The sequence below is a fragment of the Chelonoidis abingdonii genome, chromosome 2 (assembly GCF_003597395.2).
Source record: "Chelonoidis abingdonii isolate Lonesome George chromosome 2, CheloAbing_2.0, whole genome shotgun sequence".
NCBI classification, from domain to species: domain Eukaryota; kingdom Metazoa; phylum Chordata; order Testudines; family Testudinidae; genus Chelonoidis; species Chelonoidis abingdonii.
Genome location: NC_133770.1, coordinates 164,059,022 through 164,073,943, shown reverse-complemented (window position 1 = coordinate 164,073,943; position 14,922 = coordinate 164,059,022). Strand labels below are relative to the sequence as shown.

Sequence of the window (14,922 nt, the reverse complement as noted above, 5' to 3'; positions counted from 1 at the left end):
CTTGTGCTAAGAATGAGGCACATTAAAAACCCTGCTTGGAGCCTCCTGACAATAGATTCATTATTAACTAGGTTTTAATATCAATACTAGAGAGGCATGACCATCATTACACTGGTTAGATACCATATTTATGATAATCCCCTAGGTAATTCTCTTTCTGTATTGTTATAGGCACATGCTTTGATAGTTAGGGCTAACTTCAGGGCAACCATTTTCCTCCATTAGAATGGGACAGAAAGAAGTTAGCTCTTTTGAGATGCTGAGAAAATCCACAAATGTTTAAGGGGGTAGATTTCCAAAGGCACAAAGTACAGTTAAGGCAGCTAATTCCCAGTGAAAGTGGATAGAGGTTAGGTGCCTTCTGTGCTTTGAAATTTCCCAGTTATGAAGCATTTAAAAATGCCTGGCTCTTTTCAGGGTGAACCCCTTTGGACAACAGTAAGTTCTGGTGAAACAAACAAAAACACACACACACCCTTTCCTACAGGATAGGAAGAAATTGAAAGAGCAGGACTGCATTGTTGGATGTGCACAACAGTAGTTTGACATTCACAAACTTGAAGTCTAGCGTCACTCAGACAGAGCTGGAAATTGAGTCTGAGCTTACTCACAGAGCTCAGAGGTGGCCTGAAATTATCACAGCTTCACCTCAGTCAAAGATCCACTACCATCTTTCAACCCAGAAGAAAAAGCACAGGAATCAGAACATAGTGATTGAATGCAGCTGAATATCTGTGCCATCAAAAAGGGAGCTCCAAGTTATGAAGTAAAAAAAGGTAGATTGTCTAATATCTTGATGCTCTAGGGCCTAGAAAAAGTTGATATTTTTGACATGACTCCAGCAATTGGCTTTGATTTGAGGAGGGAGGAGAGGGGAACACCTGCTACCTGACAGCCTTTTATTTAATCTGACAACAAAACAACCTGTTCTGAGTTCGCTATTTAGTATTTTTTTGCACAACAAATGCATGCACGACTTTCTTAACCTTTAAAATTAGCTTTGTTAGTTCTCAAAAAGCTGTTGGAGTAAACCAATTATTTAAAAATTACATTATCTGTGCATTTTTCTTTGCCCCCATATTATCCACCTAAATATCTATTAATATTATGAATCTTGTCATCAGTAAAGCTCCTTATAGTTTGCCAAGCTCAATTATTGTTTATGGTGTCCGTAAGGATCTTTACTCAATGCTACGTTGGCAAACGTTTGTCTTTAAATTGAATCTGCTGGTGCTTTTGATCTGGAGAAACTCATAATGGAGAGATCACTTCCAAAAACAAACTGGATTTATAAAGATTTTCATTTCTTTTAGTTCATATGCACAACAGCCATTGCAGCGTATGATTTGATGCTCCTCTTACAATGGTGTACATTGAAACTTACTCCATTGTGGCCATAATGGAGTTACACTGTTGTAAAGCCAACACAAATGAGGAAGGAAAGAATAGATTCCAGATTCTTTCAATATGTCACCCTTGCATACCTTCAGATAAATCCTGAAATGTCGAGATGTTACTGTGATTTGCAATTGTCTGCAAGATTTTATTTCAGACTAGTAGAAGAAGGGGAAAAAGTAAATTGCATGGACCAAATACACCTGGAATTTATTTGCTTTGTGGGATGAGCATTATTTAAAGTAATTTGATGCATAAGAAGAATTCCTTTTGATAGCTACACTGCCTTGATATATTTGTAATGTTCATTCCTGAACATACAAATCGTCCATGGAGAAACAATTGCCTTGAATACATCATGCATTTCTGTGTGCTAAATATTATCACTATTAATTATGTATTACTATCAATCTATTCTAAATACAAACTATATCTTTGATGCTTTTTTTTTAAAGCGGCAATGAAATATGAAGAGGAAGGCTGCAAATGGCATTTCATTCAAACAAACAGCAAGAGACAGGGCTGGATGCACAGAACAAAAGTTGTCAAGCGAAATCAAACTCTAGTCGAAAGTGAATCTCAGCTCTAGGATCACTAGAATTCAAAAGGTGCCCAATTAGCTGGAAATAATGGCATCAGGCCAGTTCTGACACACATTCCATTTCACAACTCCAAAAGGTGTAGTCAGCACCACATAAATGCACTGGCACAGTGTAATATGCTGCAGCGATGCAATCTTAATATCCTTTATTTGATTCTAATTTGGTTTCACACAGTGGCTGCAAGTTTAAAAAACTCCATTTCCTTTTAGCAATTAGCAAGCAGAGCTATGACGAGAATCTCACGCTAAATTACAAAGCTCAAAAGGCACAAAGCAAACATCATCTATTAGTGATGCAAATTTAGCTCCTCCATTTCAAGCAAAGTTCTGATGCTCAACCCAGTATTGAGCTGGCAATTATCTCACAAGTGATGCAGTATGGAGATGTCCTTTCAGAACAGAACTAAGTTAGAAGGAAAAAAAAACAACCCTGGAATATCCAAAACCAACAAACTAATTAGACCAACAGCTGTAGCCACACACAGTAGTTTTCATTCAGAACAGCGGCTCTCCTCAATGGTCTCTCATCATTATGATATTCCACAGATTTTTCTGTAGCATCGTCCTGATATCCAGCAATGTTCATTGGGTCAGTCATTGATATAATTAGACTGTGAGGGACAAATTGGAAAGGGGAGTCTAAGACCCTGATTCACCAAATGAACTCCTGAGAGGAGCACTATGGTGGGATCGAGAACCCAGTAAGAAAAAGGGAGTCTTCTACACTGATATAAGTTTCATGCTGAGGAGTCAGCAGAAGGTGTTCGATTATAACAGCTCAGACACAATGCCGATTTATCAACATGTAATAAATCCTCTGAATTTGGCCCTGGTTGTAATCTTACTAAATGATATGATAGTAACAACTGTCTTCTGGGTGAACAAGTTTCCTGTCTTTTTCATATTTCCCGATAAGTGAGCTCCTCTCTTCTTTATATCACAAAATGCTATAAAGCAAAAGGGTTTAGGTCACAGCTTTCTTGTGTGCTTTCAAAAGAAAATGATTGACCCACCTGTGTTTGGCATCACTAAACGACCACCCAGGTGGCCAAAAATGCCAGTCGTTCTCAGCTCACTTCTTGTTGAAAGAGATGACAGATTCTGAATGTATGTAGTTTTGTTCCTAGCATGTATTGTCATGAAGCCTCTGTTGTTCCCATGGGGAAATGTTCCAGAATGCGCCTTTCCGTGATACTCGGCCCGCTCCGTCACTCCCAGGGAAACCATGAATGAACTCTGAACTTTGACCTTGATGTCTGACAAGGGATTAAAGAGTGAAGATTCTGTCATGAGCTCCTTGTCCATAGGGTCCTGCAGGCAGATGGGTCCGCTGTATGTTCTGCTCACTGTCAAGTCAGGCTGCATGGATGAGTTCAGAAGCAGGGAGTTACCTGATGAAAGGAAATTGATTGAGTACTCAGGTACCATTTTACAAGCAAGGGAAACTGTTATGTACATAGTGGTTCCTAGAAAAATGTCTACATCCAGAATTTAATCTGAGCAATGGAAAAACAAGGGAAGAAAGTGGAGTTCCACACCCACACAGGGAAAAGTCTGTTTACCCACCTTTCCATTTTATGTTGTATCTTAAAATTTCAGAGTGTGGCCCAGTGGTTAAAGTAGAGGGCTGGGTATTAGGAGTCCTATATTCTATTCTTAATTTTGCTACTAATTCACTGTATGACCTTGGGCAAGTCACTTTAACTGGAATTTTTCAAAAGCACCTTAGTAACTTACAGTTGGGCTTGTGCTCATATGTCAGTGAGGTGCTTTCGAAAATCCCCCTTTTCACCTTTCCATGCCATGGTTTTCCTATCTATAAAAATGGATAGCATTTTCCTACATAAAGAGGAGACTTGTGAGCCTTAATTAATGTTCGTAGAGTGCTTGGAGATCCTCAGATAAAAGTCGCTGAACTAGAAATGCACAATATACTTTTTGCAAACTAATTCTTTTGTTATTCACTTTAGCTCATATTATAGGGTCCTTTAGGGTACTAATTCAGTGGCCAGTCTGGAAATCAATGGTGTCAGTTCTATATTAACTACAAAATTTTGTAAAAGCAGCAGAGAATCCTGTGGCACCTTATAGACTAACAGAAGTTTTGGAGCTGCTGCTTTTACAGATCCAGACTAACACGGCTACCCCTCTGATACTTTACAAAATTTTGGGTGCCTGACTCTTACGTGGTGTAACTCTTTTGGCTTTAACGGAGCAAAGCTGACTCTCATCAGTTGAGGATCTGGCCCTTGATATCCATGGGCATCTAATGATCATTTGTTGCAACATATCCACCTCACATATTGGCAATAAAAAAAACTGCACTTAGAAGATAATGTGTCTCCCTCTTCTGTTTGCAGTTAAACTTTTAAAAGCAATCTAGGCAGTATAACAAAGAATAAAATCAGAACAGATGCTGGAAAATTATTCTGTTGGGCTTCACCAACATTAAAGCAGAATATTTTCTGATCTAGTTCCTTATCTTGCAATGAGCTCCATGTAAGTAGATACAGGTAAAAAAAATCCCAAGCCCACATGGAACCTTAGTCAAGTGGACATATGCAGGTGCCTAGGATCTGCTGGTACAAAGTGCGTTGAAGGATTTGTGCTTCTTGCCAGATCAAGTTAAAACTTTAAAACAAGCCAGCCTCAGAGGCTAAGAGATATCTATAAAACGTACTGTTTTCAGAGCACTTAGACTCTGAGATGCAAGGCTTTATTCTCGTTTTAGAGAAATGTGCATGAATCCATCACAGTGGCATCCTCCTTCAGACTTCTTCACTACCACCTATCCAGCTTTCCTCTCATTTTCCAGTGCTCTCAGAAATCAAAATCACATGTGGCAATGTCCCAAAGGAGATGAAACAATGCAACAGATATAAAGGATACTTGATTACTTGGTTACATGTGCCTTGACACAGCCTGGAGCATAGAAAACATAGTGTTCAAGTGTAAACCAAATGAAAACATGTCTGAACACCAACTCTTTTAGTGAGCCTATAGAAAGGTATGGATTCAGGCTTGAAGGAAACTGTGTTGACTAGAAATGTGGGACCACAATTATGCAGAAAAGGTTCACTCCAAATCTAATTCTGAGTGCAGACTGACTCAGAGAACACCAGGTGAAAGAGGAGGAGAATCAATAAATTTAAGGCTTACACTTTCAAGAAGGACTTGTGATTTTTAGGTTGTCAACTTGAGACATTTAAAAAGCATCTGATTTTTCACAAAATGCTGAGCCTACCCACCCTTTGAAAATTAGGCCCTTTTAATATGTCTCAAGTTGGACTGCTAACATCACTAATCATTCTCAAAAAGCGTAGAATCTGGATCCCTCAAAAGCTCCATTCTCACATACATGCAGATCCTTTCATTTCAACTTGGGTCAAAGGATCCATGTCTAATCTGCTACAAAAACCTGAACTGCAGACAAATGTCCTCTGCAGTTCTAGCATCCACTGAATATTTTCTTCAGCACCACTGATAAATAAGGCAATAGACACTTTAGTTGCTTACTCATTGTGGGTAATGACTGCTCTAATGCAAATTTCTAACCAGATGCTGCTGCCTTTGGTATAATTTCTCTTTAGATGAAAATAAGCATAATTTTTAAGCCTTTCTTTGCAGTTTTCAGCATCTTAAAGGTGTGTGTGTGTGTGGGAGGAGAGTCATTCCAAAGACCTGCCTTTTTTGGTTTTTCTTTTCTAAATGATGTTGCTGTCAATATAACACAGCAGCAGAGATTCTTACTATATTTTCTCCAATTCAGATGGTATTAAAGAAACTGAGTGTATTGGATGTTTGCGTACTGCTGATTAACTTAGAATGTAAAAAGAATTCCCAGCTACACCAACTCTTTCCTACCCAGAAGGCGGCAATTAAGCAAGATGCACCACTCCTCAATTAAACATGGTAGATAGATTAGATAAAAACTTCTAGGCTTCTCTAAGCATAATGTACTTAAACCCCTCCTACCGCTAACCTCCAGCGTGCTAATGTCAGAAGAACTAGTCTCTCCATCTAAATGGATTAGGGATTACTACAAAAGAGATTATTCTAAACTAGGAAGGTTAAGATTTGGAGATATCACATGAAGCTGTCAACTGAAGAAATCAAATCATGAATAATATGGGATAGATTCTCCTGTGCCATATTTGGGTCAAAATGATTCTCTAGGGCCAATCTGCAACTACCTCAACGTAAAACAGAGTTGCCCAAGAGCTGCTCTAGTTTATGCCATTTGACCTTTGTTCCCAAAGTCTGTTCAACAGCTAAAAAATGCAGATTAGAGCTGCTCTTTCCCCTCACATACCTCTGACATGTCCCTTATATCTTGGTATGGGAGCTGAGTAAACCAGCTTTACTCCAGTTAAAGGTCACCTTTCCATACAGACTGATGCCAGGTTATGGCTCCTTTGAGCTACCTGTATCATTCCACAGAGCCAGACTAGGGAGACAGAATCTGGCTCTATATATTTAGGGTTTCCAGTTTTAAAATTTATGCCAATAAACCCCCACCAAAACAATTTGCAAGTGATACACTGGGGGGGGGGCAACAAGCCAGATGTTTTTGTTTTTTTCCATATGTTTGAGAGAGGGTTCTACAGTCCCTAGAGGTCTCTCTGTCTAGACTCAGACTTTAAGGTCAGAAGGGACCAATATGATCATCTAGTCTGACCTCCTGCTCAATGCAGGCCACAGAATCCTACCCATCCCCTTCTATAACAAACTCCTAACCTATGTCTGAGTTATTGAAGTCTTCAAATTGTGGTTTGAAGACTTTAAGCTGCAGAGAATCCACCAGCAAGTGACTCGGGCCCCCATGCTGCAGAGGAAGGCGAAAAACCTCCAGGGCCTCTGCCAATCTGCCCTGGAGGAAAATTCCTTCCCGACCCCAAATATGGTGATCAGCTAAACCCTGCGCATGTGGGCAAGACTCACCAGCCAGCACTCAGGAAAGAATTCTCTGCAGTAACTCAGATCCCATCCCATCTAACATCATCACAGACCACTGGCCATACTTACCTGCTGATAATCAAAGATCAGTTGTCAAAATTAAGCTATCCCATCATACCATCCCTTCCATAAACTGATCAAGCTTAGTCTTAAAGCCAGATATGTCTTTTGCCCCCACTACTCCCCTTGGAAAGCTGTTCCAGAACTTCACTCGGCTAATGGTTAGAAACCTTCGTCTAATTTCAAGTCTAAACTTCCTAGTGTCCAGTTTATACTCATTTGTTCTTGTGTCTACATTTTTATATCATGCTCATCACCATGTCATCTGAGTGTCTGAATCTCATTTCTAGGTGTGTGGCATTCTGAAGAAACTAAAGCTGTAATTGGCCTAAAAACAAAAAACACAAATCAGACAATCACATATGTATCTAAGTTCTAGGAGCCAGATCCCAAAGCCACTCAAGTTAATGCAAAGACTCTCACTACGATCAATGGAATTTGGATCCAAGCCTTAAAACCTGGATCCACCAAAGCATTTAATTTTGTGGCTAAAATATTTTAAATAGTGACTTATAGGTATGGCTGAGGGATGGGGGTTAGAATACATATGAAATCTCAGACTGTTTGGGGGTTTTTTGTTTGTTTGCAAGTATTCATTTTAAAAATTCCAAAAACATCCAAAGTAGCTGCAACTGAACTAATGCATCCTCAAATATAAGAAAATGTCTGTGTGGGCATTTCTATGGTGCCTCTGACTGAGGTGTCTGTGCAACATTAAAATCAAACCAAAATCTCCCACACAAAACCCAAAACAAGATTTTTATAACAAATTAGCTTCTTATTTAATTTGGAAGCTCAATCTCAGATAATGTGGAAAAGATATAATTGCAAATTATACACCACTCTTCACAGGCAACTTGTACTTCCAAATAAATGACTAAAATTCCTCTGCATCCCAAGTTGTTTTTATTTATGCTCTGTGGAGTATGTCTCTCTTGGAAACCAGAATGTGTGCGTGTGTGTGTGCACGCGCTCACGCACACACATGCACCAATTGCAACATTTCGCTTTCCTAAAGAGAGAGAGGGAGAGAAAAAAAGAGGGAGCCACTTTCACGCCCACCACCCACAATAAGGCCAGCATCTAGTTTAGAATAATGGTACCAAATCAAGAAACACAAGATTTTATAATGATCACCACTTTAGTTCAAAATCTCATTTTTTTGTCCAAGGAAATATTCCAGGAAACCGACTGCTTTTTAGCATGGGGCTTTATTTATGTCTTGTAAAAATCTATCAGTGACTTTCTAAAGTCCTTAAACAAAAAAAAAAAGCAAATAAATACATTTTCACAACTGTGCGTCTTCGACTATTCCATATGTATCTTAGGATATAGAAATTTGCATGCAAACAATATAACATAAAATGCTTGAAAATGAGTTGTTTAAATTAGGACTATAACAAATGAAAATTTAACCACTTTCAGTTGGGAACCAAAAATAGAAGAAATAGGAACTGAGCAGGAATTTACTAAATCCTAATGATTTCTGCATTTATTAGTTGTCAATGCAGTAGGAGAAGCTAATAATATACTCAACTTCTAACACACATACAGAAGGATAAACTGAGGCAAGCAGAGATTAATCACTTGTCTGAGTTCACACAGAAATTGGTGGCAGAGACAGGAAAAGACCCCAGAATTCTAACTGCCAGGCCCAACCCTTGCCACTAGACCACACACCTTGCTCTGCACAAGCCAGTTCCACCCTCCTGTGGAGGTCTCATGCTGCCAGAGGCTGCATGCTCTCTCTCAACAGAAGCTGCGAGGGAAGATGATGAAATCACAACACTAACCTTGCCGGACTGTTTTAAAATTAAATGTCTGGAAGCCTCCTGTCAGCGCAGATGAATCAATCACATCCACGCCATACTCGCTCTGGCTTCGTCTGTAAAGTGTAATGCCGACCACCAGCACAGCTACAGCAATGACTGCAGCACCCAGGCCTGAGTACAAGGCAATGTCACTGGCGTTCTCGATATCTGAAAGGAGAAAATGTAGGCACCAGATTAGCGACACATACTCATACTGCCTCTCCCTCTCCTCCCCAAACTGCCCACATGAGGATTGATTGGTGCATTTGGGAAGGTAAAAATTAAGCTGGGCTCAGACTAGATCAAGACTAATGTTTCTCAGTGAGGAATACGCTGAGATTTTTGGATGGTATGTAATGAGGGCTTGGGGTGCCCTCCTGCCCAGCAATTGCCATGCATGGGTGTTCGTTTAATTTCTCTTCCTCTTTTTCACTCTCATAAACCTTCACAATTATTTAACCCATGGGGAAGGTGTTTAAAAAAACCCAACACAACAGGAGACAACGGGAACTTCGGGTGTTTCTAGGAAACGTCTGGCACTTCATCTGACGTTTCGTGTGACTGGAGGGTTCAACATTAGCAGGTCCATGAGTGAAGAGAACTGAGCGCAAATCTCATCCTAGCTTATCCCCCACCACAGCAGTGTATGCCATGGGTCTGGGGAGCAGGGTGGGTACATTGGGGGTGACAACCATCATGCCCCATTCCAGCCTAGTGAGATTAAGGGCTGAGTTACATTGTCTTAGTAAAGAGGAGACTCCAGCACAACTATAGCTAGGATAGGCGCTGTTAGGAAACAAAATGCCTCTTATAGAACCATTGAATCATAGAATATTAGGGTTAGAAGAGACCTCAGGAGGTCATCTAGTCCAACCCTTTGCTCAAAGCAGGACCAGTCCCCAACACCAACTCTTGTCTCTCACTGGTTTCCAGGGACATGTAGGATTTGGGGTTGAGCCCTGCTGCTCATCCAGGAGAGAGCAAACTTGATGGAATGATTGGTAAGGTAAAAGATTTCATATTTCACCCTCTCCTGTGGGTTTTACTTTACCACCTCTCAAAACACAAGAAAGCTAAGGAGTCAGCCTACAGGGTTTGATAGTATCCTACTGAGCTGATGGAATCTGAGCCACCATCGGGAATTCCTGCAAGTGCTTTTTGGTTTCATATCTGTTTTTAATGGCAAACAGTCACAAGCTGCCCAATACACAAGCACTACGTTTTTTACATTTTAAAACTTTGGTAGCGGCTGAGGGTAGCCCAGATGAGACCTGCAATAACAGAGCTGTCTAGGTCCAACTATGCATGATCGGGTGGGAGTTGGGATCAAGAACCGTGAAATTAAATTACTAGGCAAGACACTTTGTGGGCCCTTAGATAATTCCCCTTATGCTGAACTTTGCTTTAGAGAAAGAAATGGTCATATATTTACTCTGTAAAGCTTTTACTGTCTCACAAATATGGTAATTGCATTATCAAATGCATATTGGAAGAAAGTGTATTATTTTAAACAAACAAATCATAGTGAAAATAAGTACGAACTGGAAATTCAGACCAAACAATTCAATAACTGAGCAGTAAACGGAGAACGCACTGTGAAGCATTGCAACATACAGAGGAAGAATGCAGTATTGTATAGAAGGCCAGCAGGTGGCCTTGCACCACTTAATTCTTAGTCTGAGGGTTTATGTAGTGCATTATCTTGTGCCGAGCTCTGCACAGGTGGGAATTTCACCCTCAAACCCTATACTGTATGTAAGAACTAGATAGTCAGACAATTTTAAGAGAAATAGAACAGAAGGATGCTGATGATGTGTGTTGAGAAATTGTGAGCAACGACCTAATTTGTAAAAGTTGCTTTTTCTGGTTTACCACTTAGTTATGTAAACTAAATGTTGGACACTTAACTTGCCAGGAACACACATCAGCTATTCTGCCAAATGCACCAGTGGAATACTGACAGCCCCCTAATTTCAAGGGAGCTGTACAATAGGAGCAACCAGCAGCAAAAAAAATAAATAAATAAATTGAAATTAAGATACACTCTACTTTAAGTAGGCTGAGGCAATGGGCTATTGGTTATCAAGCTGTCCTCTACAGAATCCAAGCCAAGTACTCAGAGATATAAAGCAAATTCTGCTCATAGAATCTCCATTTACCTTAAACCAGTTCTCCTTGGATTGTATTACTTAGTAAAGAGACAGACTCTCAGGGTAAATCAGAGTGGCTGTTAGGCTCTTCCCTGGAAAAAAGCCTTATATTTACAGTGGCCATTCCAGAAACAGTGGCAGAAAATCTCCAACACGTACATACTCATGTACCTGAGTTTAAAGGGGATATGCCCATAAAGATTTCTAGCGTGTGGTCCAGGAACATCTGTGAAGAGTTCAGATCTGTTGTATGAAGGGATTTCCCCTACTCTGGATGGCTAATAGTTTCTGGGACTTTCAACATCCAGCTCCACAAGGGATATTGTAGATGCAAAACGATGTATTGAGGAAACTTAAACATTATAACACAAATAAAAAAAATAAAATAATAAAATCAAGGTCTTTGTAGAATTTAATGTCCTGACATGATCATTAATTTATTGTATTTCTATCAGATGCCACCTTTGTTTGACTTTCATAACTTAATGACCCTTGCACAAAAAATAATTTTCTTTTGGGTCAGAGTGTCCATACGCAAAAGAAGGCAGATTGTGGCGGCTGGGGAGACGTAGGCTAGGACATAACGTTGAATATATATGATGTACACTCAGTTATTCATGAAGATAACCATCAATCTTACTTGTTGATTATAATTTCTAGCTAATTAAATTGCCCCTGCAGTACAAGTTTGTGGATGGTGGGTTTTTTCGGTACCTAGTTTCTGTTGGGATAAGGTTTGGGGCAGTATCTTCTTGACTGAGGCTCTTCTGCTGTGGAGGGAGTTCTTCCAGGAAGGGGAGTTGCTCCAAAGCCCATTGCTGGTTGCCGTGAGGGGAACAGTGTGTCTCTTCTGAGTTGAATTCAGAGTTCTAGCTCCTGGAGAGGGCCAGGACACACTAAAGGAACTTAAAGTTAGCGACTTCTGGGTAGGGTTCATTCTCTAGTTCTTTGCCAAAGCCTTTGGAGTTTAGTGTCTCTGGGCTTGGACTGATCTTTGATGCTGGTCGTGCCTCTCTCATTAAGCATTAGATTAGATTTTTCAGTGCTGTTTCAAAATTGGCTATATGGTGATGGTGTAAGAATCCGAGTTGCCAATCAGAGCAGCCTCAGGGTACAATATGACCATGTTTAGCCTGTGCTGTCAATGGTTTGACAATGTGCCACAAATGGGACTTTTTAAAAAGAACATTTAGAAACAAGACATGGCCAAATTATTCTCGTCTATACTTTTCTTTATTTTGTGTGTGTGTGGCGGGGGAGGGGGTGGTGTTAAAATCAGAACTAGATTTTTTTTTGTTTGGCAAAAATTTCTGTTTGGTTAAAAACCCATTTTTATTTGTAAAAATACAAACTATATTTATTTTTAAAATTTTAATATTTTTGAGGGGGGAAATATTCCTTTCCCAAGTAGCTCTATTAGAAATAAAGCTTATGTGTTACTGTAGACATCATTAGTGCTGATTGAAGTTTTTAGAATTTCACAATTTTGATATATTTGTATGGGGATTTCAAGTTTCAGTGAAATAATGGCCAGAAAAAGAGAGATTTCTAATATCCTTTTTGTCATTTTTTAAGCCAGATATAGCTACTAAAAATTTTTCAAGTTTCAGTTTTGTGACACAAATTTTCATCCCTTTCAAATTTTGCCAACAAAACAGCAAAAACATTTGTGTGAAAGGTTTATGATCCCCACCAATTTTTTTTTTGGACCAACAGTAGAAAGGGAAAGAGAGAGAGCATATATATTTTCATATTTAGATGGTGGCAAAGGGGAAAAAGGGATATTCCAAGAGGTTCTGGGTTCTTAAAAAAAATGAAAGAGGAAAAATATTTCTGGAAGTACAGCTCCAAATTGTTAGCAGTCTTTGGTCAGCTTCTTCCCTGAGTAATATTTTACTGATGCAGATGGAGAACAATAGCTCTGTGACTAAGAACAGATCAGCTATAGAGATGCTTCAGAACAGATGTGGAAAGGAATATGAAATGATGCCAAACAAGGATGACTTTAGTCATCCTTAAGGTCATGATGTTTAAAAAAAAAAGAGTCAGGTGTCAATTTGGTGATTTGTTTTGTTTTTAATCTTGAGTGAAATCAAACCCAAGCCCACACAAGGTTTTAAAATAGCTCAAAATAATGTTATAATGAACATATGGTATCTTTATGACATTTCATTCTTTTATTTCTACTACATTTTCCTTCCACACAGAAATTGTTGCTCTCTCTCATTATGTTAGGAAATGGACTGGCTTTCTTTCCTAGCATGACTGGAAAAGTTAGCATTTATTGGCAGCTGTCACACAGAACAGGAAATGGACGGAAGATTTAATTTGCTATTCAATAGTCAATATTTGCAAGCCATCACTGTAATTATGGCATATTTTCTTAGGCAAGTACCCAGTTTTGACCCATGGTGTGCCCAAACTTCTGCCATAACTACAATGAAAATGTTTCAAAGTCTGCTCAGACCATTTTTTGGAAAGTTTGTCATGCTAGAAAATTTACAGTGGAGTTTTGAGCCCATTTTATTATGAATTATGTTAGTGCTGAGAGACTCCAGTCATTATCAGCATCCTCTCCCCTCCCCAGTATGGTAGGTGACATACATAGACAGCGTAAAAGACATTTCCTGCCCCAAAAAATCTGACAATCCAAATAGACAAAACCAACAAAGGAGGTATCATTATCCCATTTTTTACAGAGGCACAGAAAGCTCATGAGACTTGCCCAATATCACACAGTGGTAGAACCTAGAATTGTACCCAGATCTCCTGAGTCCCTGCCATTAACCACAAAAGTAACCTTCTTTCCTCAGTTTCAATCTCTAATACTAGGGTATAAGAAAGGAAGTCTAATAATCAACTACATTTCAATTTCTTCTCACTTATGAGTCCCCAAGCAATCTTTGTTGTTAGATAATTAACTCCGATACTTTATTCCTGAATTAACTTTTGTGGATAATTGGTACTTTGTGTAAGCCAGGAGATGTGTTATTTATTATGAAACATCCTGGAGTGGTATATATCCCATTTCTACATTCCCGTCCTTTTGAGAGCTACATTTGACCTATCCAGTAGTTGTCTTAAACATATAACCTTTAAAAAGTATACTTTTCTATAGAAAAAAGTGAAATCTTAATTTGTTCCCTCCTCCTTTAAAATACGTTAAATTCTGATCTAAAACATGCATACCCCTGCTAATAATAAAAATCCACTGCTGCCAGAGGTGTAGAGCATAGGTGGTAACAGATGTATAAAACAGGAGTTCAGAAGTTATTCTTCACTGTCAAAACAGGATATGTAAAACTGAGAATATTTTAAAGAGCTGTCACATTTTAAACACTGTTGGGGGTAAAAATCATTAAGAAAATCCCTCAGCTATCTTACTAATAGAAATTTATAATTTTTAATTTTTACATTATTCAAACATATTTACTTAGATAATTTACATTCCCATTTTCACTCATTTTAGACAACAAAATAGATCAGTCAGTTTCATTTTTGGTTCCAGCACAAGATTGCCATGTTTGGATTACAAGTGCTGAGGAGAATATTCAAATACTAATCAAAAAGATATGGAAAAAATACTAACAGCATTAGAACAACAAAACAATTTACTTTAATGAAAAATATATATTTTTAAAAACACAAGTGGGACCTAAATTTGATGGTTCTCTTCTTGGTATAAGTTTTTTGTTTTCTAGGATTCCTTATCTTTAACAAGATGTTCAATGTTTTTCGGGGTTTTTTTTGTATTAGATGTGACCTGAAAGTGATACTCAGGTATTCACACAACTACTTAGTCAGGGATGAAAAGACACAACAGCAAAACTACAAACAATTAAGAATCAGAAGGGAAAAAAAGAATTGACTAAGTATGACAATTTAAAGAAGCAAAATGGTACTAATTTTGTTCCAAGGGACAATGCTGCTTATAAAAGAAGTGTTTATT

The 14,922-nt window shown here is 38.8% G+C and overlaps 1 protein-coding gene across 2 annotated transcripts in view; it reads right to left on the bottom strand.

Moving 5' to 3' along the window:
• UNC5D (unc-5 netrin receptor D) overlaps positions 1–14,922 on the bottom strand; it is a 341,781-nt gene that overhangs the window by 42,845 nt on the left and 284,014 nt on the right. For both annotated transcript variants that reach the window (XM_075062773.1, XM_075062774.1), the window contains 2 exons: positions 8,806–8,991; positions 3,010–3,387 (listed from right to left, as the gene is read on the bottom strand). In XM_075062773.1, the coding sequence (XP_074918874.1) occupies positions 3,010–3,387; positions 8,806–8,991 (564 nt within the window). The remainder of the gene's footprint in view (positions 1–3,009; positions 3,388–8,805; positions 8,992–14,922) is intronic.